The following is a 27,442-nucleotide window of genomic DNA, read 5'->3' as shown; positions in this document are numbered from 1 at the left end:
AAATTATCAGGAAATTAATGATCAAGTATTACTTGATTTATAAGATAATCCCTTCTCTTAATTTTAAACTATTTAAGAAAAGGATGGATATATTTAAATACTTTCTTTCAATTTAAATGATTAGATTATTAAAAAATGCATACATAAAGGAATTACTGCATCACTGTTTTATTATTTTATCTAACTATTAATTTATTACTTTTTACATAATGAACCAGAAAAATATTTAAATTTATAGGTATCTGTTTATTCTTGAAAATATTTTTCAATTTTTTGAACATATTAAAATTACAGTTACTGAAACACTGTCATCAAATCATCTACATGTCTTAGTTACTCTAAAAAACTAAATTATAAATTCTCAACTTAAATAAAACCTCATATTACATTAATGTAATCTATGAAAAATATTATTGTTAGTGATTTGTTATTTAGGAATCATTCTTTATTGGCTTCTAATTTCTTGAGAAAAACAGATTGTAATTATCCAAGCTGAATTATAATAATGAATGTATGTTTATATAAAACATCTTTTTTATAATATTTATTATTTTTTAAATTCATTGTAATAATTTCTATTTTAAAAATAAATTTTACATATCCTTGATAACAATTCTGATGTCTAATGATGAAAATATTTAAAAATTGATGTATAAATATTCTTGCCCAATATTCTCACATTTAAATTAAAAATTAACTGCTGTTACATATGATTCAATAATAAACCAATTATTGTAATATCATTATAGAATTATTTAAAAGATCAACTTTTCTTTGAAATTATATATATGAATAATCATTTTAAATAAAAAATATATATGTACAATAAGTGAAATAACAGACCTGAATAAGTGTTGTTGCAGTAATTGTAATCAGTAATTTGACAAAGAAGTGCTTCATTATGCACACCCTTTTCAAAAGACAATCTGTCGAGGATTGTCATACATTGATGCTAAATATTTCAACATATATATATATACATTGAACGGTGCATGCTATTTTTACAAGGTTAATTTTTTTATATGGTATATAAGATCACAAATTTGTGAGGTCACAGACATGTATTATTTATAAACATTTTCGTTAGTGAATGCTTAAAACTAGTATTACAATTGTTAAATCATGGTTTAAATGTGATTTTCAGTTATACAATAAATGACATTTTGTTTGTAAATTATAACCACTTTTATTTTACATTATGATGATTTTATTCAACAAGTTTATTATAATCTAATAAATATAATTATATTATTTCTGAAATAATGTAAATATTGAAATGGCATTCTTGGTGTGCTGACAGGTAAGTTTGGCAGTATTTAGATTTTTTCTTTAGATAATGATTTAGAAAAGATAATGAGTGGATTTTTTTGTTTGAAATAAATAAAATGGTTAAAAGGAATTTTCAATGTACTTCTTCTCTAACTGGATTATCATTGTTAACTAGAGAATTCTAGCTAACAGTAAGAAAAAAAAAAATTGTATAGTCTGTTTTATTCACTAGATTGTTATATTGCTGTACAATGTTGTTTACGTTTTTTATCATGTTAATTGAAATAGTTAAAAAATAATTGCTTCATCAAATTTTTTTAATATTTTAAAGTTATGTAAATATTTTTATTGCAGATTTATTCTTTTTATATCTATATATTGTTTTTAAAAAGGAAACAATTGATATATCATATTTCTGATAGTTGAGTAAGTTTATTTATCATATTAATTTTGCTGATATTTGCAAAAAGTTGTATAATAGATTTGTAATTGTTTTTTAACTATTTAATATACAAAAATGTACTACAAAAAAGATCATTTAGTTTTATTGTTTTATATAATAAATTGCAATATTTTCTTTTAATGTTCAATTGATACCAGTCAGAGTTCCTTCTTTGAGAGTAATAATGTTCATATACAGTTAGCCCATGTAATACAGTAAACATGTCACTTGTTGGGCTGATTGTCATCAGCATTCAGAGGATTCGACAGTTTGTTATACAATCAGCATAGGGTACTTTTTACTCTTGGGATTACCATGCCATGTTCATGAGTAATTTGTCACCAAAGCATTTAGGACCCAAAGTGTATAAAAAAAATATATATATATTTTGATTAACATACATCCAAAGAATATGTAAATAGCTATGAATTATCTCCAAAGAAAGTTTTATTAATTCTGTAGCTAAAAATAATATAATTTACGCCAAAATTAATATAATTTTGCCAAATCAGAATGGACTGTACCACAGGCAGTTTAAAAAATCATGACAGAAGAAAAATTACCAAAATGATAAAAGCATGTTGGTTCCTGCTTATTCAAAGATCCTCTAAGTAGGAGATCTAAAACCCCTCATTTTACAATTAATTCTACAAAGGCCAGTGGTATGACTAGCATCACACCTGAATGCCTTTATCTTCCTCAGATATTGAATCAAGTATTGGTTACTGATGTAGTGGATGATTTGTTTAGCCATCTTAAGTGAGGTTTTAAATTTTAATGCTTTGAATAATTAAAAAATAAAACCTGTTTTTGAATAATAAAAAAATAAAGTTAATTAAATTAGAAGACAGTTTTTAAATAAATAAAATTGGAGCAGAAGACAAAATAGATCAATAATAAAGTCATATTCAATGTAGATCACTTATTGAAGAATATGTTTTTGGAAAATACAAGACTTTTTTGTATAATAAAAATGTTGTACTTCAATCTTTTTGCAATGTATTAGCCAAGTTGTAATTATGTGTTAGTTTTAGTTGACTTCCATGATCTGGGACAAGAATTTAATTACCATTCTCTATTTTATTGGTCATTATAATAAAAGAAAGTGCTAGTTGTACTGTCACTATTGGTACTAATAGAAAACAAGGAATTTTTTAATTTGATGCTGATAGTGATGAAGTAGAGAATGCATATATTTTACTGTATGAAACACATGGAATTACAAATAACTGCTTTTATTTGTAATACATGGTTTGTAATACATGGGTTTATCTAATACCACATTTATAACAAATTTTTTACGTTAATTGCCAAATTTCAAATTTTTATGAGATAGTTCACATATGATTTTTCTGGTCAGGTGAATTACCATTAGATAATCTCTCAAAAAATAAAATCTCTAAAGAGTAGTGGATTGTTAGATTTAAATAAAAATGTTATTAATTAAATATCAATAATTGATAATAATAGATGTGAAATATATAAATATTATATATCTATGAACAACCGAAGCAGAAAGTAGTTGTATAATTCAATACATATATATATAATGAAGTATATTTTAGAACATCTTGTATGTTACATTTATTAGGAGTAAAAACTGACTATTCTTCAATGTAGTTGAATGAACAGTGGCGCAAATTTTATTATTAAAAAAATAACATTTTTTTAAAAATATATATTTGTTCGGTAAACCATCTACTTTTTACTTTTGTAGTTCACAAATATTAATATCTAACAAGTAGAATTAAAGAAATATGAGTATATTGAAGTATAAGTTGTTCATATTGAAATCATTAATTACAGTGATATAGTTAAGTTTTCGCTTAATATTTTGTTTGTCTTTGTGTATGTAACAAATAATTTCTATTGATAAATATTAAAATCTGTTCATATACTACAGAAGTAGTGTATTTAGCATACAGGTCAAAAAGTATTGAATAAATCAGGTATAAGATAGTCAGAGGTAATAAGTTAAAATAAATTCAAAATGGTTGATAAAATAAAACAAGTAATCATTTATTTGATTTTCACAAAATTATTTAAAAAAATAAGAACAGAATAATAATGATAATGCATTAGTATTTTTTTTGTTTTGCATTGCAAACAGTATTCTGTTATACGAAAGATACTGTGTTCTTTCGTACACAGTATCTTTCACAACTGTTGTGAATTTTTAAAATAATTTTGTGAAAATCAAATACATATTTGTTTATTTTCTTTCATTTATTTTATTTGATGAAAATCCATACTTGATGTGTGGATTTTCAAATCTAAATTTGATAGATTTTTAAAATTTATTTGATAGATATTTTTCTGATGAAAACATGAGTGATTTGAGGGTAAACTTATGTAAATAATCATCATAACATTATTTCTGATTATTCATTGTAATTTTAATGATTCATTCATTTATTAGTGATTAATGATCATAATAATTAAATTAAAAAATAATTGTAATTCATAAAAAAAAAAGGCTTGATGATTAATTTAATAATCATCATTTTGTTAATGAAATTTTACACGTACCAAATAAATGAAGAATTTTCAACAAGAAAAGAAATCTCTCAGAATGCACTTATGTTATGTTTCTGACAAATTTTAATACTATTTATTAATACTGCTTTAAATTGTTTTACACCAATTGTATTTTGAATACATATATTCAAAATTGGTGGTTGTGTCGATAGATTTATCAATCATGATGATTATTATTAATAAAAAATCAAAAAATGGAAATTCAGGAATAAGAATAATTACAGAAAAGATGTATGGCAGAGAGTATGTGATTATAAGTAACATATAGAAAAAGATAATTTTACTCAGCATACACTCATCCCAACTCTAGAACAATAGTTCAAATTTGTTTGTTAACCTCTACAGCAAAAGATTGATAAAGTTTTTGAAGAAACTGGAATACCATAGTAGGCAAGAAGATAAAATAGTTGATAAGTAAGGACTAGCTCAAAAATATGAAAGAAGAACATCATTCATGAACATTGTGCTAAATATAAACTAATGGTTGCAATCACCCTTTTTAAAATCATGAAAGGAGTAGGTACACATGGGTAAAAACAGAGGACACAGGCAGTTATCAGACGGATTGCACATTAGTTAAATTATTAAGGTTAGACAGAAATGTCAAAACAAAATTATGAACTACCTGCAAAATATAAACTGGTTGCAAAGATATGGAATACAGATAAAGTAAAAAAAGAATGAGATAATTAAAATTTAAAAAAATCATAAGTGTATCCCGAGAAGTTACTAAAAGAGAAATTCAATTGAAAATGAATAGATAAAGTTAAAAAAGGAACTAATTACAGAAGGAGAGGAAATATTAGGAAGAAAGTTAAAGTTTGTAAAAGAAAAAAAAAACAATAATGAAAAATAAACGTGATGAATAAATGCAGAAGATGATGAAGGCAAAAATGATAAAAAATTAATGAAAAGAACAAGATAGATTGTAGGAGATATGTTAAGAGGTAAAGACAGATATGACTATTGGATAATTATTATTGATGCAGATTATATAACACTGCTATATGCAGAATATAGAAAAAGTGTTACAATGAAAAGAAAGGTATAATAGGTGGCAGAAATGTATATAAGAACTGTAACGAGAAGAAAAATTATCTGATAAGGAATAACAGAGGAAAAAATATTGATGACTTTAGAGAAGACTATTCCACAATCTAAATTTGTAAGTCCTCTGAAAACCTAAAACAAGAATAAAACAGTATTAATTGATGATATATCATCTGAATTACTAAGTTGTCTTCAAGACGTAGGACTAAAAAACTAATGAAAAGTTCTTGAGACTAGTTTCGTAATACACCAAAAGATGGCAGTATACAAAGTCAGAGGAAGCACTGACCTTCATAAGTAAGTGTGCCAAGAGACTTTGTACTGTGTGCATCAGTAACTATGCAGTTTGTGCTAGTGTGTTACCATTTTTGCGATTCCAACATGAACAGCAAGTTTGAACAAAAAGCGAATGTGAATCTTCCATCAGGATGTTGCACATGATGCAGCAAGTTTATAATAATGCTGCTATGAGTTCTGGAAAGTGTTCTGAGTGGCATGCACAACTAAAAATGGCGAGACAGTTTTGCAGTTCATCATTTCTTTTAGACAATTCCAGCATTGTACATCATGAATTCATCCCCATTTGTCAGACCATCAATAGCGAGTTCTACTGCCAAGTTTTAACATGGCTGAGGGAGAACATTCAATGAAAGTAACCATAGCTGTGGCATGCAAAAACTGAATACTCCATGACAACAATGCACTCTGTCACTGTTCTCTCCTCACATGTGATTTTCTCACAAAACACAACATGATCTCACATCCACACTCGCCATATATCTCTTAATTCAAAATAATTAACTAAGGTAGCAAAAATGACCCTAAACTTAATTAGAATTAATCTATTTCCATTTTTTTGTTAGGAACAGAATCTATTACACCTATAAGTAGATGCAACAGGCTACATCATGTAAAGCTGAATCAGATATTGTAGCTATTATTACATTTATTGAATAGCTGAAATACATGAATGATATTCTGTACTCCACGTTTTTCCATCCCTTATATTTTTGTAATTTGGTATTAATATTGATGCCAATGATATAACACTGGTACATGCAGAATATAGAAAAATAAAAGAGCATCTAAAGGCAATAAATATACATTGTCAAATAATCCTAAACACAAACTCTTTTTTCTTTGGACACTAGGCTTGCAGTTAGGTGAATTTTTTCCGTAATTCAATTAATATACAATAAATGATGAATATTGCTATGATTTTATACCAGATGAGCAACTTAGAATCAAACAAAGCTGGCTTAAACTGCAGTTATTTTGAGTGTCACCTTTAACACTGCTACTAGTGCCACTATTGGTTGTGTATGTTATTACTCTAATCTTTTGTTGACAGTTTTAAACTGTTTAAGTCTCAGTGCAGTATAGATTTGTTTTTGCTTTTATATTTTTCTAAATTCCTTGTTGATCAAAGAAAGGTTTGCTATATGAAAGCTTATTTGCATTCTGGATCTTTTCAAGAAATGTGTAAAATATTTGCAGAAAAATTTCCAAATGCCAGTATCTAAGCAGAGATACTGGAAATATGGTTTGGTTAAAAAATGCCATACCATGGGAGTCAGTCCAACACAAAATAAAATAGCCAATCTTCCGTTGCTAGAGGGCCGTAGCCAATAATCAAAGCCACACCAAAAAAATTTATATATACGTTATCACAAAGTGGTGTAAAATACACATCTTGCTGTATGATTCTTATTTTTTTTAAGTTTGAAACAATATCATGTTTTAATTTAAGAGACCAGACAAATCAAAATGTCTTAATTATTTCATCTGGCTTATCAAAATTGATGAACAAATAGACCTGATGCTATACATTCATGTCAGATGTGGCATGGTTTCATTTATCTGGCGATGTTTATTTATACAACACAGGTATTTGATGACTGAAAATATCCACCAGATGTTTAAGCATCCACTTCATGATGAGGAAATTAGTTATGTTGTACTGTTTCTAGTAATAATATTGCAGGACCAATGTATTTTGACCAGACTGTCAATACAGAAGTGTACTGTACAATTTTAGAAGAATTTTCCATACTTGGTTGACAGATACTGAAAAAAGTACTACTTTTTCCAACAAGGTGGAGCAACATGTTATACACTAAATAATTCAGTAGCATGCTTTTATACAGCTTAGAAGCACGAACTGGAGAACACAGAGGCAGTGGCCTCTATGGCTTCCAGATTTGTCTAGATGTAATTATTTCCTTTCGGATATTTAAAAGATAATTCAAATCACTACATTATCGATGAACTGAAGGTAAACATTAAACAAGAGATTGATTTGACAACATTTTGCTCCGTGGTCAATCAAGTACGTGCAATGCTGTGCAAAGTTCTCACTTTGAACATCTTTTACAAAAATATGGTAAATATGTAAATTTTTACTAACATAAACAGAGAATTTAATTACAGTTTTAATTTTTTTATTTCATTCATAAAATGTTACATTTTGTTGTGTTTAGTCAGTAGTGGTTCAGTTTTAAGTTGCCCATCCAGTATGTAACGATAAAACTAGATTATAGTTTCGCTGGAAAAAGATAAGTCATCAAAGATAAATTGTCAAAAATCTTTTCCCCAGATATTGTATAAAATAATTTTAATCAAATTAATAGCTATTATTTTCTGTATTTCATTAGTAAGAACTCATTTAAATAACAAGACATATTCTATGCACAATTTCATAATAATGTTGATAAAACAAATTTACATTCTTTTCTTTACAGGAGCTATTTTACAGATCCAAAATACATTAGTTCTTAACATTATCTTTTGATTTTTAGTCATTTTGACCTTTTACTTTGGTAACATGCTTTTACAAAAGCACTGGTATAAACTTTTCTATAATGGAAAAGATTTTTTTATAAAAATAAAAACTAAAACTGTAAAAATGTATGCATTTATAAATTTGATCAGGTAATTGAAAAGAAATGGAGTTAATTTAAAAAAAAAAAGAAATAAACAGCCAGATAATTTAGGAGTAAAATGTGATCATTTGGGAGGTAATCACTGCTCAATGATAGAAATTGTTTTAAACAATCTTTATCCATATTTTAATGTTTTATTGCAGGTTACAAAACTACACACATTCATAAGTAAATAGTTTAATATTAAATAATACTTTTTGTATACTACTGCATTACTTAAAAGTGCTTGATGAAAGTACTTTATTCTTATAGTACAAGGGTCAGTTAATTAGACTTAATGAATTTATTCTTTCTCATGAACTTCACTATTTCATCTCAATTACATTAATTTTAAATTTCTGTTTAAAGAATAGTATTACTGCATAAAAATATTTTTTTCTTAGAAAACAGTGTTTTGAAAGTATTATTGTTACATTACTGAAATAGAATATTTGTAAAGCTGAATATAAATATATAACAGATGTTAAGTAGTTATTTTAAATAATTTCTATTGAGTATTGCTCACGAGATAACAAATTTAGAAATCTAGTTTTTATCAATATTATTTATATCTTACAAAGTAAAAATACAGAACTTCTTTTATCAGTGAACAAATAATTAATAAAAAAAAAGATAATACACAAATTTTTATTTAAATAATATATTTTTAACGGAATATGTTGAATAAAATATTACACTAACCATTTTATTAAATATTTAAATTATATGGTAATAATTCTTCAAAAGAACCCTTTACAGTTAATTAGCCACTCTTCAGTGGAGTTAGATGTAGTGAACATTAGATTAACCCATTGCATACCAATGCAATAACTGAGTATTTACGCCTTGTCCAAGATTCACGCTGCCTCCCATTGAAGAGCCGTAATGCTGGCATACAAATGAAGTAATTAATTTTTGATTATTAACTTTATTGTCTGTATTTGTTTACTTTTTAAAAAAAATGTGTACCAATAATATTTAACATATATTTTATAAAACAAAATTATTTTTGATATTTTTTGTAATTTATTTCTAAACGCACACACTCATTATATATATATATATATACATACATACATAATTTAGTTAAATTTTATAAAAACGTTTGTTAAAATAACTGTTAAACCATTAAGTTTAAAATTAAAACAAAAAACAATAACAGTAAAAAATAAATAAAACACGTATAATGATAGATACAATTTTTAAATGTTTTCATGCAAATATATAAATAAAAAATTATATAACAAGGAATAATATTGAAAAAAATTATTATTCATATTGTTTATTTTCTAATTAACATGATATTTATTAAAACATATTGTGCATAGAGCAAGCTTATTTGGACACTGAGACAGTAACAAATACTTAAAATTTGTTTCCTGTGCTGTGAACAATATCGACATCTCCTACATGAAATTTCTCCCTTTCCATTTCTTTTATCAATTTTTCTTCATTTCGTGGTCTGTTAGATTCTTCAAAATCAGAACTTTTTCATGTCTGGGAATCTCTAGTAAACTTTTTCTAATCATAAAAATAATTTAGGTTTCATCCAATGGTATATTTGCGGAGAAGGTAAAATGAATTTAGTAACATTATTTGAAATATATGTAAGGCTAATTTTTTATAGCACCTCAAATTTTTTGTTCACATGACTAGTACAGCATTTCTTGGTCTTGAAAGTCTACCCCACCCATATAATTATTATATTTTTTCACTGCAAACGGTTTCAAAATATTACCTCAATTAGTCAGTACTTCAACCAAATTGAATTAGCATTCAGAAGAGATCATTAGACAATCTTGTTTATTCCGACAAAAATTCCTGCAGTAACTGATTTGTCCTTTGCATATTTTTGAATCAATTACAGTTTTTGGAAGGCCAGTTCTATTCATATATAATATTCCTGTACAATATATTCCTAACTGCACTAGATTTTCTCCCATACACTGTTATAATAATCTAAATAAAGGGAATGCCCCTTATTTTATTTTTCTTCCATTAAATTCATTACAACTTTTTGTGCATGATTTTTTCCTGCTAAAGCAATTTAACTTGCACCAGCATACACAAAAAGTTTATGTACCATTCCAGTAGGTTCTGACATCAAATATAATTTCACTCCACGTTTGTGATGCTTATCTGTATAAATAAAAATGTAAATGTTCGTTTATTCTTAAATCTTAGAATATTCTCATTGATTGCTTTGAAATTTTGACACAATATTGTATCGAATACATGTGTGTTTTTATGTTCCTACTATTTATATAACTAACATGTCACACCTGTGACAAGTAAAAACATGGTTTTTTTGACAAGTGAGACATGCTTTATATATGTTGGATGTAAAAGCAACATAGGCTGTACTAAATACTTTACGATTCCATTTCAATGTTTTCGATATGTGTGTCTGCTATAAACTAAAAAACTACTCAACCGATTTACACGCAGGGAAAAATCAGAAAAGGTAAAACGGAAGAAGGGGAAAATGGAAAAAATAGAAAAGGAAATGTAAAGGGGAAAAGAGAAAAAAGGAAAGGGAAAGGGAGAAAGAGGAAATAAGAGAAAGAAATAGGGGTGGAAAGGGGAGAAATAGGGGGATATGGTAAAATGAAAATGGGGGAAAAGGGAAAGGTTAAATTTTGTGAAGTTCCATAATGTTCATTTTGTTAATGTTTTATCAAACTTTCAATTGTGTTCATTTAATCTATATATATATATAGTCTCAAAAATTTAGCAATAGCAAAACATTGCTGGGTCTGCAAGTTTTTAATATATTGCCTAAAAATCAGACGACCACACCAAAGCATTATGATTTGATTAATATACAATTGTTTCCTGGGTAACATATGTCTTTCATTGTGTTGTTGAAATGGTTAGCGATAGGTTTAATTTTATATAAACTGTCTTGAATAATGTCATCGTTATATGGAAAATGGAGGCATCATAACGATAAATAAAACCGATTTCTGCTCATTGACTTACTAAATATAGGTATACTTAAAAGTGATGACTTTTCAATAATCACTGAGCCTATTAATTTTTAATTTCCCATATGAAAAATAATGGCAAAAAATATTCTTAATTCTTCCTAGGTTACCAGTTTCCATGCAATAATTCTTGAATGTTCAGTTATACCTGCCAAAAAAACACAGAGATTGGTTTCTTGCAAAGTTTTGTCTAAAAATTCATCCGAGAAAAATAAATTAAAAAAATTTAAAACAATTCCTTGAAAACTTGGGACAGCTGAAAAATTTATTATTCTTAAATTTTTTCTATCACTTTATTCAATACCACAGTTTAAAGAATTATCATAAGAAGGTAACACACATTATTACTTGCAGATTGAGAAAAAATATCTGGGGCTGGTTGTCTCATTCTGAGTAATATCGCATTCATATGTGGAATATGATAAATCGTTTTCTAATTCTGAAGAATCTGAATAATTATCCAGATCGTCATCCACTAAGTCATGCAGTATTTGTGATATTCTTCATCTGAAATATTTGATGTGGTATTCTCAAACCAACATGTGTGAATCAATACCAGAAACAGCTGAGATCTAGTTTTCCGCTAGGTAACACCTCTCAGCGTTAAGTATACAACTGTCTTCAGTCCTTACTCCTGCTCCATGTTACCCTCCTTGGCAGTCCTCTCACTTTAATTACAGCTTTGATATTTGTCAGTATAATAAAAAGAACACAAATCCAGTTATCTTACAAATCGAATTCTATAATATTATAAATAGCATGAAACCTGATGTTGCAGTTTATACGGACAGCTCTAGAAACATTGATTCTGTTGGTTGTGGCTTTGTTGTTGGCAACAGAACATACTCGTACATGTTTGGCTTCCCAACATCACCAGTATTTCCATTGCAGAACTGTATGCCATTAAGAAGGTCTTACATATAAGTAGCTCAAAATATTGACATATTGTTATTTGCTCAGATTCCATGAGTGCCCTACAGGCGATTAATGACATGTACTCTGTATTAATGACACCCTGTTGTCTGTGACATTCATTGTCATTTCACAAATGACTAGATGTAATACAACAGTGAGCTTCTGCTGGATCCCCAGCCCCTATAGGAATTTCAGGCAATGAGCGTGCAGATAATGCAGCAAAGGAGGCTTGTCTCCAGCCTCCTTTCACTGATCATGTCACTTCTAACAAAGTCTGTTTCCTGAAGAGGGTGGTTCATGATGAGTGACAAAGTGAATGGGATGCTACCATGAACAACAAACTTCGTCCAATTAAGTACACTGTTTCATTATGGAGCTCCTCATGCAGAATTAACAGTCAAGAGGAGGTTATTATCTTGCCGTTTGTAAATAGGGCACACTAGGCATGGATATCTGATGACTCAAAGAGATGCACCAGTTTGCGTTAGCTGCAATTGTTGACTAACAGTATACCACATCCATGGGGATTGTATCTGTTATGCAGCATTACGTTGCAAGTTTAAGATAGGGCTAACATTCAAACTATTTTAGGAGATGATGAAATGACGTTATCTTATGTTTTACGATTCCTTAGGCCCATCTGTTTATGTTCAAATATTTGAATTACTGTGTTTCAGCTATTTATGCCATTTGCTGTAAAGCAGATGGTAATTTTATTATCTTAATCAGATATATAACGTGATATATCTTTGTGTTTTTATTCTTATCTTAGCATATGATCAGGTTTTTTTCATTTTCATACTTATTTTAATTGTTTTTAAAGATGTTTTTATTTTAAATTGTGAATTTTTAATATTTAGTTATCTTTTTTATACATTGTGTTTGAGCGATAACACCAAAGTTTTTTTCACCCAGAAAAAACCTCCTAAAAAAAATTCATCTGAAACTCATTCAGATGGAGAGCAAGTGCTTGAGGGACAAGGATGCTGATCCATTATAACAATATTTTAGACAAAAAAATTCACTAAATATTACAAAGTATTTACTAAAACACTACAAGGAAAATGGCTATACATATAGAATTTATTTATTAAAAAAAAGTAGAACTATTAAATAAAAACAGGCACAACAGAAGCAGATTGTAAGTGAAAAGCATTCCAAAATTACCCATACAAAATGGAGTCCGATTTAGAAACCAGGATAATAAACACACTTTTAACTATAACAAATCACCACTAGTAAAATGAAACATATCCAAGTAGTGCTGCTCTATGGACAGATGATAGAAAAAATACCTGTCTGATGTATCAGGACTGATACACTGGCTACTAACGTAGATAGATGTAACAGAGTCATCACATTGGTATGCAATGGATTAAACAGACTATGAAGTTGGTTTGGTTATGTGATTAAATGTAAGAGCACATACTTAGAACAAACAATTTTTGTCAGATTGTTTGCCAGCCATCAGTGACTGCCTGAAGACAAGTATATCATTCTGTTTCCTTATAACTGAGAATTAGAAAGTGGACACTACAGAGCAAAACGTTTTACCAACCCTCCTTACTTAAGTACAGCAAGTTGTTGAGTACTCCAAGCCTTTTTTAAACAATTGTAATGATACACAATTACACACTTACTACAACTGTAAAGTATTAGTGTACAAATATTTCTAATCGTATAAGTTATAATTAAATATTTATTAAAATTGCTTTTGGAGACTGTGATATTAGATGTTGAAAATTTAATTGTAAGGTAAAGAAACAACTTTGAACTGTGAAGGAATATTCAAATGTTAAAGAAAACAGTGTTGTAATGAAACGTTAACATGCTTAATGCTGTGTCTAACACTATACCAATATTGATACCGAGTGAATTGTATGTAGGGCAAAATCTAGTTCTCTTGTTTTAGGACTGTACTTCTTCAATCAAAATTGCTTTGTCATGTACATTATGATAAAATAATTTTGCTGAAAGGATATGGTAATCCTAATTGTAACAATGATATTATGGAGTTCATCTTAAAAAGATTCAGAAACTCCTCAGTAGACAATTAGAAACATTTCTATTGACTTTACATAGGCTCATTTAATATGTCAAATCTCATATATTTTTAATTTGATATTGTTCAACTTTATTGAGATTTTGTTATATTAAGTTTGATTTGTTGCTAACCTTACTCAGATGAGCTTCATTTAGATTAGTAGAACCAGTTAGTTAGTTGTAAAAGGTTCTTTGGAACAATTACTTGCACATTAAAAAAAAAAAAAGTTATCTATTATTATTAATACCTTTAATTTTAACACAACTGCCCAAAATGGAGTGTAATATATTTAGGGTGTATGTTTGTTGCACCGTAGCCATTCAACAGCTGAACCAATTTAGAAGTACGATTCCATGTTGGAATCCTTCCGTTACGAGTATTTTTTTTTAGGAGTCGCGTTTTTTAATTTTTAATATTCGGCTCTTATGTTTTGGCACAGTGTACAATCAATTTTTTTAATTTATATATATATATAATATATGAGAACATTCAATAATTAAAGAGACAAATTGATGTAGATATGAAACAGTTTGTAGGAGTTTTGTACTTTCATGACTTTAGGTTGGCATCAGTGGGATGAGCTGAGCACAATTGACTGATAAAAATTGTTTTGTTTATAACCTCAATTTTGCATTTAACGATGGCGTATCCGCTTGAAGTTTCCACATTAGTTTAATACTGTTTAGTGATCTGTTTTTTTGCTTTCTGAAGGTGAAAAATTGGCTAAAATCTTTTCTTGAATGATATTACAGTATGGTGAAAGTTGTATGAACTGCAGAAATTTTATAAGTGGGTAGAACCTTTCACAAACAGTCGAACCTCAATGACTGACAATCAATGTCCTGACCGGCCAGTTGAAATGTCAACTGCTTCGCTTGAAACCCGCATTGATGACATTATTCATGAAGACAGACATATTACAATTGAACATATAGCAAAAACAGTTGCAGTAAGTGTAGGCGCAGTTCATAATGTTATCAGTAACAAGTGCAAGGTGTCCCAAAAGAGTTAACGCAACAACACAAGGAAACAAAACTCAAAGTGTGTACAGACTTGAAAGAACACTATGAAAGGGAAGGTGACCCCTTTTCAAAACATAATTTTAATATGTGATGAAGCTTGGGTTCACAATTTTGAACTACAGTCCAGAAGACAAGGCATGGAATGGAAGCACACCAGCTCACCTGTACGAAAAAATTCAGAACGCAAGCATCAGCGTGAAAAGTCAGGTTGACCATCAGGTGTTGTCTTTTCTGATTATTTGGAACATCACCATACAATAAACAGTGTCTACTACTCAGACATGTTGATGAAAAAAGTAAAACCAGAAATGAGAGAAAAACATTGTGGATCTCAAAGTAAAGGCATGATATTGCTACAAGACAGTGCTTGCTCTTACACCGCCTAGCTGACCCAAGAAACCATTAGAAAAATGGGTTGGGACCACATCCTCCCTACAGTTCAGATTTGGCTCCCTTGAATTTTCATTTATTTGGCCCACTCAAGGAGGCATTACAAAGAATTTGTGAGAAAGTGGCTCAAACAACAAAACAAAGACTTCTTTGCATCAGGTATAAAAAAACTAGTTCATCGTTGGGACAAGTGTATTAATATTGGTGGGGATTATGTTGAGAAGTAGTAAAAGTCTCACTTTGTAAAAATACACAGTTTTTTCAACATCAATTTGTCTCTTTAATTATTGAATGTCTCTCGTATATATCACAGCCATGTACAAAATTTAATGACAAATAGGTCAGATTTTCTGGAATTATTATGTTACAGCTGGAATATCAGATAAACTGATTAAGTACCATTCATTTCTTTTTATTCTTTAAATGAGTTCTTAGCCACTTACTCACTTTTGTATGGTTTGATATTAGTGTAACCACAGTAACTTTCAACACTTAAAATTCAGTTAATGGAGTATTAAACAAAATAAATATGAAAATATTGTGAAAAAAGTTTATTACCTTTAGAAATAGAATAAATAAAAGTAAGAAAGATAGTAAATATAATGAGAAAAAAAAAATTATATATATCTATGGTACAAAAACACCATTTACAAACACAATTATATTTTACATTAAAAAAAAAATCCTTTTTACCAAATTCTACAGATACAAACAAAAGTTAAAATATAAACTAAATTAATAAATACAAAACATAAAAAAACAACAATTAATTACATAAAAAATTGGAAATAAAGAACAATATACAAAATTTTATTGCACTTCTATGGCTCTGTGGCAGTAACAGCTGATCTTATCATGATAGATTCATATTAGAAAAATCAGTAGTAATTGAACCAGTTGTAGTGATCGTTGTGCGTGGCATGTTGTCCAATCCATGGGATGAGAAATCTTTTGTAAGAACATTGAAATTTACCCAAACCATTCCTTGGCTTTTTACTCTAGTCACTGAAAAAATGAACAGTTTTATTAATAAATATACACAAGCAAGGTTTTATTATAAATTATATATCTGAGTGAGTGTGTGTGTATATATATATATATATATACACACACACACATATTGAAAAGTAAGGAAGAGGAAGAAATAAGAAAGAATACAATACTGATAATCATCAAGGATTACAGGATTTCTGTAGCTGTATGAAGGCAGGACATAGAATGAAGTACTGTGAAAACAATAGTTCCATTAATGTTTCTCATCAGAGACTTAAATAACGGAGTTATTTCAATTGACAACATAATACAAGTACTGTGTAAAAAGTGACGTGTCTGACGATTACTTGGAGAGTCTCTCGAGATGAAAGCCAAAGACACTAAATGCTGCCTTTAAACAGATGAAAGTTCAAATTCTTAAGCACAATTCTTCTTAAACTGCAAATGAGATAAAACAAGATTATCAGTACTTTTTCTGGTCAAGTGATCTTACCATATTTAATGGGATCCTCATGGTGTTAATGACACCTGGTTGTTTCTTTTTTGCTACAGAACTTCCACATCCAGAATTTAGCATATATGAAATGTTGCAATGAGTGCAAAGTAATAAGTGCTATTTAATTGCTAACTAAGTCAGCATTAAACAAAACAGTTCTGATTTCATATTTAAAATACTTTTGTTTTTAATTCAGCAGTCCACTGTTTCATTACCAATAGAACTGCATCTGTTATAAAAATGTGCAATGAGTAATAATGTAGTTCACACCATCCAAACTGTACTTACAAATAATGATTTGAACAATATCACTAATAGGAAAACTAGTAAATAATAATGTAATCTATAAATATACTTGTTTTTTAAAACATCTTATAACGTTATATAAGTTAATTAATTACCTTCCCGTCCTTCACCATGAGCAAGCACTCTAGGATCAACATATTCAGGTCTTCTTCCAGTTAGCCACGATGTAATCCTTTGAAGAACTGAACTTGATTCCGGAACAAACATCGCTACACTAAAATGAAAAAGTATATAAATCAAATTAAAATGAATAAATATACTTGTGTATGCAGATGCACATACACACACAATATTTTATTAAAGGCATATGTTAGCCCAAAGAAAAGTTTGTCCTTAACACATTGACTGCCGAAAGAAAAAACGGATGACTGCCGATGCCGGTGAGTTTTTTTACCACGTTTCAGTTAAAATGATCTTACATTATAAGGGAGGAGCTTTAAAAATGTCATTTTCATTATTTATTTATTTAAAAATTATAAAAATTTATTTAACTCCGATCGGAGTGGTCGGCATCCTTTACCGATTTTTTTAAATTGGTGCCGAAAACTCCGATCGGAGTGTGTGAATTTTAGGCAATGAAATAAGAAAATCCATTCTTGTAATGAAATAAAAGTTTTATTAATAAATTGTAAGTTTAAAAAATTAAAAAGAAATCAAGTTAAATTAAAAAAAAATACAATAATAAAATAACTTTTCTCATCTGATAATGAAAACGTGTCTTGATTATGACATTTTAAGTTTAAAAAGTAAAAAGAATTAAATTGAGTACAATAAAATGAAAATAGATAAAATGAAATAATTACACATCAATTTTTGCTTATCATTTTGTGATATTCATCAAAACAGTTTATGCATAAACCTGGATTTCTAATACACATCTTGCACTCGTAAATAGTTTGCTTTTTAACGTTTTTCTTTCTGCTGACTGGCTTCGATTCTTTGAATCCTTTTTGTTCTTTAGCCGTTTTTTCGATTTTGCTAATCCGGTGGGTACTCTTTTCTGTAAGATTCAGTTTTCAGTTACGTTGTACTGGTATCGATGTACGAGATGACAACAACCCTCTGATTATTTCCAAACGAAACTCATACAATAGTCCAGGCTTAACATACTGGTTGTGAAGATAATATGCATTTACAACACCTAATTGCAATACATGTATAAAAAGTTTCTTGTACCATCGTTAGGTTTTACGACTACACGGATAATATGCCATCATTTGGTCCTGCCTATCTATCCCAGACATGAATTTATTATTGCAATTGGCTTCTCAGTTTCTACTCCTCTTTTGTTTGTGATCATTTTCATTTTATTCCCAAATTCAGTAGAAATGTATGTTAAATTTCTTTTGTCCCGCCATTTACCGACATGAACATGTTATATTACCTGATACTGCTTGTCAGAAATAATAATATTAAGAATACAAACAGATTTTAAAATTATACTGTAAGCTAACTAAAAACTTCTAAATATAAATATTTCATATTATAGTCTTTATTGATTATATTATATTATAGTCTTTCTGAAATAAAATCTTATAATACAATTTTTCTAACAAATAAAGGTTCAGTTCTATTTTTAAACATAACTACAATTGTTAATTACATTATAAGAATTTTCTGCATCAAACCATTTTTACTAGCACAATTAATACATAACTGTCTAACACCTTTGCCAGCATTTCTATGATCATCTCACTGAAAATACCCTCCTTATCACATTATTTGTATTTATTTCTTCTTCTTAGAAGAAAGTATACAAAAACCGATTTGCATATTAACCATTGAATATAAAAATAAAAAACATTTTTATATAGATTTTTTATTATAAAAAATTACTACCTGTAACCAGCATTGATGAACAGAAACTAAGAAAGAAAGAAATATAAATTAATACTTTCTCAGAGATTCAGGCGTAATGATGAATTAGTGTCATCAAAGACCGCAACAATTGTTGTCTCTCAATAGTTTGAGAGAACCATGAAGAGCATTTTTCCTTGTGTTCTTAGGAGGCAAAGAATCAGTCTTAAACAATTTTATTTACTAATTTCATGTGCAGTATATCCTCAATATATCAATTACTAGTTTCTAATCCTTGTGATAGAGATATACAATAATCATTTACTGATTGGGCTGAACAAATGTCAACGAATTTTTTTATACAATATCTGACATTGTATAAAAAAATTTGTTACATCAAGCAAAAAAACAATTATTAAATTCTTAAAAACTTATACTTAAAAACATCAATTAATCCTGATTAATAGATGATTTTAAGTATGATATTCATTTTTCCACAAGATTTCTTCCTTCACACACAACTTTTTCCAATTATGTACTCAATGAAAGTTTACACTTCATAATACCATACTATTTACTCATATCTATTATATGTGTTTTGATGTCTAAATATGTCACAACAAAGCACATATCATAGATATGTTACAACATGGAAGGAAATAAAAGTCTTGTTTATATTATAATCATCCTTAAATCTGTATTTTACAGAATTATTATATTTATAGGAAATTGTAGATTCTTTTCTATTACCTAAAAAAATTATGTGGACACTATATGACTTCCTTGTACATCTATTAAATTACATATTCACATTTTTTTTAAACGAAAAGTATATAAAATTTTATTTCATTAATAACTTTGGATATTTTTCAATTTTTTTTTTTTATTGTTATTATTGAGTTATTATTTATTGTAAAAATGTTTTTACAATCAGAGGTTAATAATCATTAATAAATTTATACATTTAAATTAAAAAAAAAGTTAAAAAAAAGAACAGATTTGAATCGATGTGCCTTGCCCTCATAAGATCTAAATATTTCATTAATTAGAATTTTATTTGGCTATAATGCTGGAACCAATGAAAATAAGTACAATTTATGATTGTTAAAAAACCCCCAATGAGGACTTATTAATGCAATTAAGGACACGTTTGGTTCAGTCAATTGCAATCAAAAGGGGAGCTGCACAACTAGATGTTACAACAGTCCTAAATCCAAAATTTCAACATCCTATGGCTAATCGTCTTTGAGTTATGCAAGATACATACATACATCCATCACGCCAAAACTAATCAAAATGGATTCAAACCCTAAACATTTTGTGATCAAAATTGTGATTCCTTTCACGATTTTACTACATACAAGGAAGTAAAAATGGATTTATATTATAAATTGAATAACGTACTTTTAAAATATTCATGATATAAACAAAATTGATTAATTAACAACCTAATAAATTAATTAAAATGATGAATTAAAAAAACAATTACCTCTTATTGCTGTATCCAGTTTGGATTGGCAAATGACATATTCCATATCCACGGACTACATCATTTCCAAATGTGTCCTGCCCATAAACGCTAATGATCAACTGAGGCCCTATAATAAAATGTAAATAAAGATATTTAAAAATATAAAGTTTAAAACAAATTACTTCTATAATTAATTAGAAAGCCAAACTATGTGAACTAAACTATAACCTCTATGGGAAGAATGTAAATGGAAATAATGTATAAAAATTCATTTACTTATTAGGGAAAAATTCACAAACATAAATTAAGTAATTATCTAGACATAACATATGAAAATATCTGTAAAATAATCTTACCACTTTCTCAGTTTCTTATTTATTTTTTTTATAACTCTTTACATATGTAGAACTAAATTCATTAACCCTGGATGTCTTAATAAACAGCTCTACCTTTTTTTTTAAATCTTCACTATTTTAAAGTTAATCATAACTTCACTGTCTAACCTTAACTTCTGTCTAATCATAACTTCTTCTGTCTAGGAAAACCTTTTCAATCTGTACTTTATCAACTAACTAATTTTTGAAATTCTCCTTTAAGACTGTACTTCAAAAGGTTTTTTTTAATTAGTTTTATTTAGTATTCCACATTATATTATTAAGCAGCACTGTACTACAATTTTAATTGCTTTCGATTTCCTAAATCCATGTTTGATAGCATATTTTTTTATCTAAATAGAAATCTTTATGAGTGTATGTGAAGTGTAGTCTTGTACAGTCTCGGGTTGACCATATCTGATGTGTGTTAATTGAAACCTAACCACCAAAGAACACCAATATCCACAATCTAGTATTCAAATCCGTATAAAAGTAACTGCCTTTAATAGGATTAGAACGTCTGAACTCTCGACTTCGAAATCAGCTGATTTGCAAAGACGCATTCACCACTAGACCAACCCAGCAGGTCAGCAATGGAACCTGTGTTATTCATAACTTCTCAGACCCATTCCTAATTATTATTAAAATAATTTTGATAGTGAATCTTAAAATTTCTTTTTTTTTATAAAAGTTGAAAAATTACAATAAAGTTATGGACTGAACTAGAATTCTTCTTTTGTCTTTCCTCATTTTCTACTTGTATTATAGTCTAACTTTTCTGTTTTATTTCTATTTTTTTCTATATTTTAATTTTAAAAATATTACTCCATTCCACAAGGCATCTGATATTTATAAGTACCAGAATCTTCAAGTAATGATTGATCTGAAGCTGATACAAAAACAATTCTTTAAAAGATTTACATAGCAATTAAATTAAAATTTCAGAAAAGACGATGATATATTTAGGCAGATAAATGAGTCAGCCAAAATGTTGATTACAGATTGGACATGTATAACGTAACATAATAATTTAAAATTAAAGCAATAATAAAACAGTTTTTTAACAAAAACAAAAGGAATACTTACAACCATAAGGATTGGTACTTTTAAATGATATTTCCAGAGGAAAATTCCATACACACATTTGTCTTGCATCCTGACTTTTCTTTCCAATTTGAGATATCCCTTCTTCAATGCCCTGTAATATGATATTGAAAATAAAAACTGTTGCAATATTTTAGTCAGAATCGAAACTACCTAAATTAATTTTTTACATTTGCAAACAAAGGTAACTTTTTGCAGTACTTTTCTATTAATGATATGCCACAGCATTAAAAATAAATTTAATTTATTTCACCTGAATTGCATGAGATTGGAACACTGATACTTGTCAGTCAAGCACTTTTACTATTTTAACATAAGATTTATGTTAGCAAGCTAACAAATTCTTATGCTACTTAACATATCGTTAAATAAGTGTTGAGCAGAGAAATAGTTATGATTTTTATGTGATTTATTATTATTATTTAAGAGGCAGTTGAGATTGTATGGATCTTTCCAAAAAAAATGTTTTAGGTATACTTGTCTTCTACACTTTGGTTACTGCCTTTTTTTTCAATGTAGAATCAATCAATCCTGTTACAAATAATTTTAAAATTAAGAGATTTTGAAAACCAAATTTATCAGTGAACTTTGGTTATTGTGGTTGAATTAAATGTAAATCTCTGAAATATCATCCTGTTGCGATAAACTGTCAACTGTAATTGGGCTAAACATTTGTTATAATCTCAAAAATAAAAACAACCAATATATATATGTATATATATATATATATATATATATATATTGGTAATTGTTTTAGTTATATTGGTAATTGAAGTATATATATTGGTAATTGTTTTTATTGTAATTGTTTTAGTTATATTGGTAATTGAAGTATATATATATATATATATACTTCAAGAATCAGTGGACAAAAATCTTAGGATTTCAAAAAATGTATAATCTAAATAGAAATTTAAATTATAGTAAACCTCTTAGTACATGATAAAATTGATGACAAATTTTTTAATTGGATTTTATTGGAATCTTTAAAATTAAAAACTGTTAATTACTCACTTTCAAAATAATGGAATTCATTTCTCCAAAGATTTGTAGCCTATTTGAAAAAAAAGCTATTTAATAAAATATGTACATTAATTATGTTCTAAATATAAAGATATAAGATCTAAAATAATCTTATAAAATTCCTCAGAGATTTGCGATTATCCAATTTTTTAAGGTATAAAATTAATTCAAAACTGGGTAAATTTTATAAGATCAAAATAAAATCTATATTATTATGACTTGTGTTACATATTCAGTAAACTTCTTAATACACAATAATATTGATGAAAGTATTTTTTAACCAGTTCGATAAATTCTTTAAAATTATTAAAAACTATGGTAATTCTAAGCAATTACTGATAAACTTCAATTTTTTCCATACTTTAATATACCAAAGCAGATATGCTTAGGGATCAGGAAAACTACAAGATCTAAATATCAGGAAGAAAATGACCCATGCGTGGTAGCATGGTAAGTCAATGCTGCATTATCAGTACTCTAGTCGATTATGTGAGTTATAGCGACTTGTTCAGATGCTAATCATTCTATGGAGAGAGGTTAAGGTTAAGGTGCGAGTTAAGAGTGGAGAGGTAAGAAATGGCAATACATAACACCATCTCATAGGACACTTGGCTGAATTTATATTTAAACAGAAAAATGGTCACTACAGCACATTTCCCAAGCTATTTTAGTCATCTGTACGATGGAGAATCAGCTTGTGAATTGTTCATTAGTCATCTTCACTGGCAGACATAAAGTTGACTCTGACACATATTAAGGTTAGTTTATGGTTTATTTTATATTTCTGACACTTAATTTATGTTGATCTTCACTCTTTGTGTTGTTAATGTAATCATCTGTCAGTATGAAAAAATAGGATTTTGATCAAGTAATTGATTATTATTACCAAAACCACAAATGACTTTGTTTCAAAATGGGATTTGTTTTTCCAAAGATTTGTAGACTCTTAGAAAAACAAGGTCTAATAATTTAAAAGTTAGCTTAACTGTTTAATGAAATTTGTACATTAACTGATGCTCCAATTATAAAAATGTATTAGATCCAAAATATTGTTACATAAGATCCCTTACAGAAATTTGTGATTATCTATTTTTTGAAGAAAAAATAAAATCAGAATAAAATAAATGTCAAATCATAAAAAAATATATATTATGTATGCAAATGAAAAATGTTTCATTATTTTTTAAGCTGAGTATTGTACTAATATACTTTTATTTATAGTTGTTACAAAACTTACAATTTTGGTGTATTCATGGGTGATTTTGGTTAATAAATTTACTGCAATTCATCAGACATAATAAATATTTTTTAATTACTACATGAACAATTTTGAAAATTCAAAAATTTATTAATTTTTATTCTGATTCATTTTTCCTGGAAATTATAATTTTAATTTAAAAATTAAAACATTTTCCTGATGTATTATTTAATTCAAAGAATAAGAGAAAAATATAGTTTTCAAATCATTTGTAAATTTAACAAATTCAAAAATAACTATGATGTTATAGTAAACATAAACTGTTTAAAATAATTATAATTTTCCCAAAAAAAATATTTCCTAGTTGCTTATTTTAATTTAATGCATCAACTAAATATTACTAAGAACAGTAACAGTAGTCTTCTAAAAGCTGATTTAATCTCATGGTACAGACAGCCTGAATCCCATAATCTTACTCATTAAATTTATGAACTGCTGTTTTGTTAATATACTATCTACGTAACCTGTTAAGTTTTTACAAAATGATCGTTACAAAAATTTTCTCTCAAAAATAGTGCAATTAAAAATGCAAAGAAACCAGATGGAATTATTATTTTTTTTAGGTACAGCAGAATAATATCTTAGTTCAATTAAAAAAAAAAACATATTATTTTCAATTTTTTCAAACGACTCAGTTTACTGGTAAAAGGAATAAAAGGAGGTTTAACAACCCTAGTTATAGTAATTTTCCTAGTTAAGTAATTGTATGTGTATAATGTAACAATTCATATGTATTGTCTCATTAATCATGTTTTTCCAAGTAAATTTTCAAATAAAATTAATCACAACTGCTACAAATGATGTTGAAAACAGAGAAATTAGAATATTTATAGACAGGTCAACAACTATTTAAAACAGATGGCAGGCAAAAAAATAATTTAGTTTACTGAATGGATAAATTAAATTACAAAAAAAGTGGCTTCTAAATCTTGATATGGAAGCCCTAACTGATCTCTACACTCTACTAAAATGAAGACTGGTTCAAGCTACAAAAAAACAAATATAAAATAAAAAACTGAAATCCAAGCAATACATTGGTAACACACAATATATATAAAAAACCACTTGTAACAAAAACCGTTTGATTAAACTCATAAACTCAGGTTACAGTTTCAATACATTTAACTAATTTGTATTAACCCACATTATGAAACTGAGGTTTAACAGCAAATGAAGTAATTTATTAATTTTATTTTTCAAAAGTAACTTATAAAACTTACAGAAACTATATCCCAGTCTGGTCCGTACATAAAACAGTATTTACAATAAATGTCATCGTAATCAGGGAAGTCAGCCTTTTCTATCTGACCAATAACATTCAGTAAAAATCCAGAAGTCATTCTCTACTAAAATTAGGTTAAGTTAAAACTGTTTAATTTATTATTTTATAATTACGTCACTGTATTCATTCCTAAATAATAATGTAATACATTAATTTTTTAAGGAAAGTGCAGAAATTACTTGTTAAATTAATAAAAAAAATAAGTAGTCCAAAAATCCAAACAACGCAACGAAACGAAAACAAAAATGATAACAGAATGGCCAACATAAAAAGCTAAATTTTTTTATAACTGCATTTTAAAAATAAATTTTGTAGAATTAATTCGCATTATTCCTTAAAATATTATTTTTTATTAAAAAATTGGGACAGTTAAGGGTTTCAGTTTTAAGAAATCTTAACATTGATCCATTTGCCATATTTTTATTCGTGATGCACGGTGGTAATGCTGATGGTGCTATTGTTTTCATCTGCCAACAGCAGACGTTACTCTGGCGGTTTTTTTTCTTTAAATTTTGCAGATGTAAGTATTAAGAATGTAGTTGAAAAGTGTTTTGGGTATAAATTGAGTGTTTAGTATGTCAGTGTTTTGTGTTCACATAATATTGTGTTGAAATTAATTACATTATGCCAAATAACTTAATAGACAGTCTGATTTAACTTTTATGCTGTGGTTACCGAGGGCTTCCCTGATTTAATTTTGTCTGTTTATTAATGAATATTCAGCATTGACATACTAAGTAAACACGATTCAATTCCAACATATATTTTGACCGCATCTAAACACTTGTCTGCCTAATTAAAAAATAGTTACATCAGCTGATTCCTGTAGCATGGAACAACCCACCAGGTTGGTCTAGTGATGAATTTATCTTCCCTAATCACCTGATTTGAAAGTCAAGAGTTCCAGCATTCAAGTCCTAGTAAAGCCAGTTATTTTTACATGGATTTCAGTACTAGATCGTGGGTGCCAGTGCTCTTTGGTGGTTGGGTTTCAATTAACCGCACATTTCAGGAATTTTCAAACTGAGAATGTACCAGACTACACTTCATTTACACTCATACATATCATCCTCTGAAGTATTATCTGAACAGTAGTTACCGGAGGCTAAACAGGAAAAAGAAAAGTAGCATGGAATAGTAGTACCATTGATTGAAGATGGCCACAAAGGTAGCTGAAATGTTTTAAACTATGCTATAAAATATTTTATAATGTAAAAACTGGTTCATTTTGTTTTTGCAAACGTTTATATCTTTGAATTTATACATTTGTTTTCAGGATGTTGATAATGCATTGGGTAAAAAAATATCACTCACCCATGCGCTTACATTTACAAACATGTTACCTACACTAAATAAAATTAAAGAATGGAAAAAATAGTTATTTATTCATATAAAAGGTAACAGAAAACATTTTCATTAAATCCAGACAATAATAAGAGAGTTTCTGTATAACCCTGCACAATACTGTAAAGATACAATAAAAATGTAATGCACAATACAATAAAAATTAAAGATATCCTTTTACAGAATTATTCCACTACTCATGAGTTTTTTAATAACACTCATTAAAGAGTCAAAATTTAATTTAATTTATTTCATCTTCATAGAACATATACAAATAACTAACATTGATCCAAAACAACTTATAGTTAGTGTGAAAAAATTTGTTTTGATATGCATCAATTTTTTTTGAGGCTTAATGTGTTAGTTATTTCTGAAGTTGTTCCAAATGTTGCTAATATTGAAATGGAATATATTTA

The 27,442-nt window shown here is 27.9% G+C and overlaps 1 protein-coding gene across 1 annotated transcript; it reads right to left on the bottom strand.

The window, feature by feature from the left end:
* Positions 1-16,114: 16,114 nt before the first annotated feature.
* On the bottom strand, positions 16,115-25,929 carry B9d1 (B9 domain-containing protein 1). The gene is made up of 5 exons (XM_075370372.1): positions 25,621-25,929; positions 22,102-22,213; positions 20,660-20,768; positions 17,469-17,587; positions 16,115-16,583 (listed from the first exon to the last, which is right to left on the bottom strand). Exons 1-5 carry the CDS (start codon positions 25,738-25,740, stop codon positions 16,432-16,434), a joined length of 612 nt encoding a protein of 203 aa, XP_075226487.1. The 5' UTR covers positions 25,741-25,929; the 3' UTR covers positions 16,115-16,431.
* Positions 25,930-27,442: the final 1,513 nt, after the last annotated feature.

Source organism: Lycorma delicatula, chromosome 7 (assembly GCF_047948215.1).
Source record: "Lycorma delicatula isolate Av1 chromosome 7, ASM4794821v1, whole genome shotgun sequence".
NCBI classification, from domain to species: Eukaryota; Metazoa; Arthropoda; class Insecta; order Hemiptera; family Fulgoridae; genus Lycorma; species Lycorma delicatula.
This window is presented reverse-complemented; position numbering and strand designations above follow the sequence as displayed.

Bases quoted from the DNA above. Each gene is read 5' to 3' on its own strand.
- B9d1 (XM_075370372.1), bottom strand. From the start codon at position 25,740: ATGACTTCTGGATTTTTACTGAATGTTATTGGTCAGATAGAAAAGGCT. The intron at 22,214-25,620 runs GTAAGTTTTATA...ATCATATTACAG, and splicing joins CAGACTGGGATATAGTTTCT to GGCATTGAAGAAGGGATATC. The intron at 16,584-17,468 runs GTAATTAATTAA...TCATTTTTTCAG, and splicing joins TCATGGTGAAGGACGGGAAG to TGACTAGAGTAAAAAGCCAA.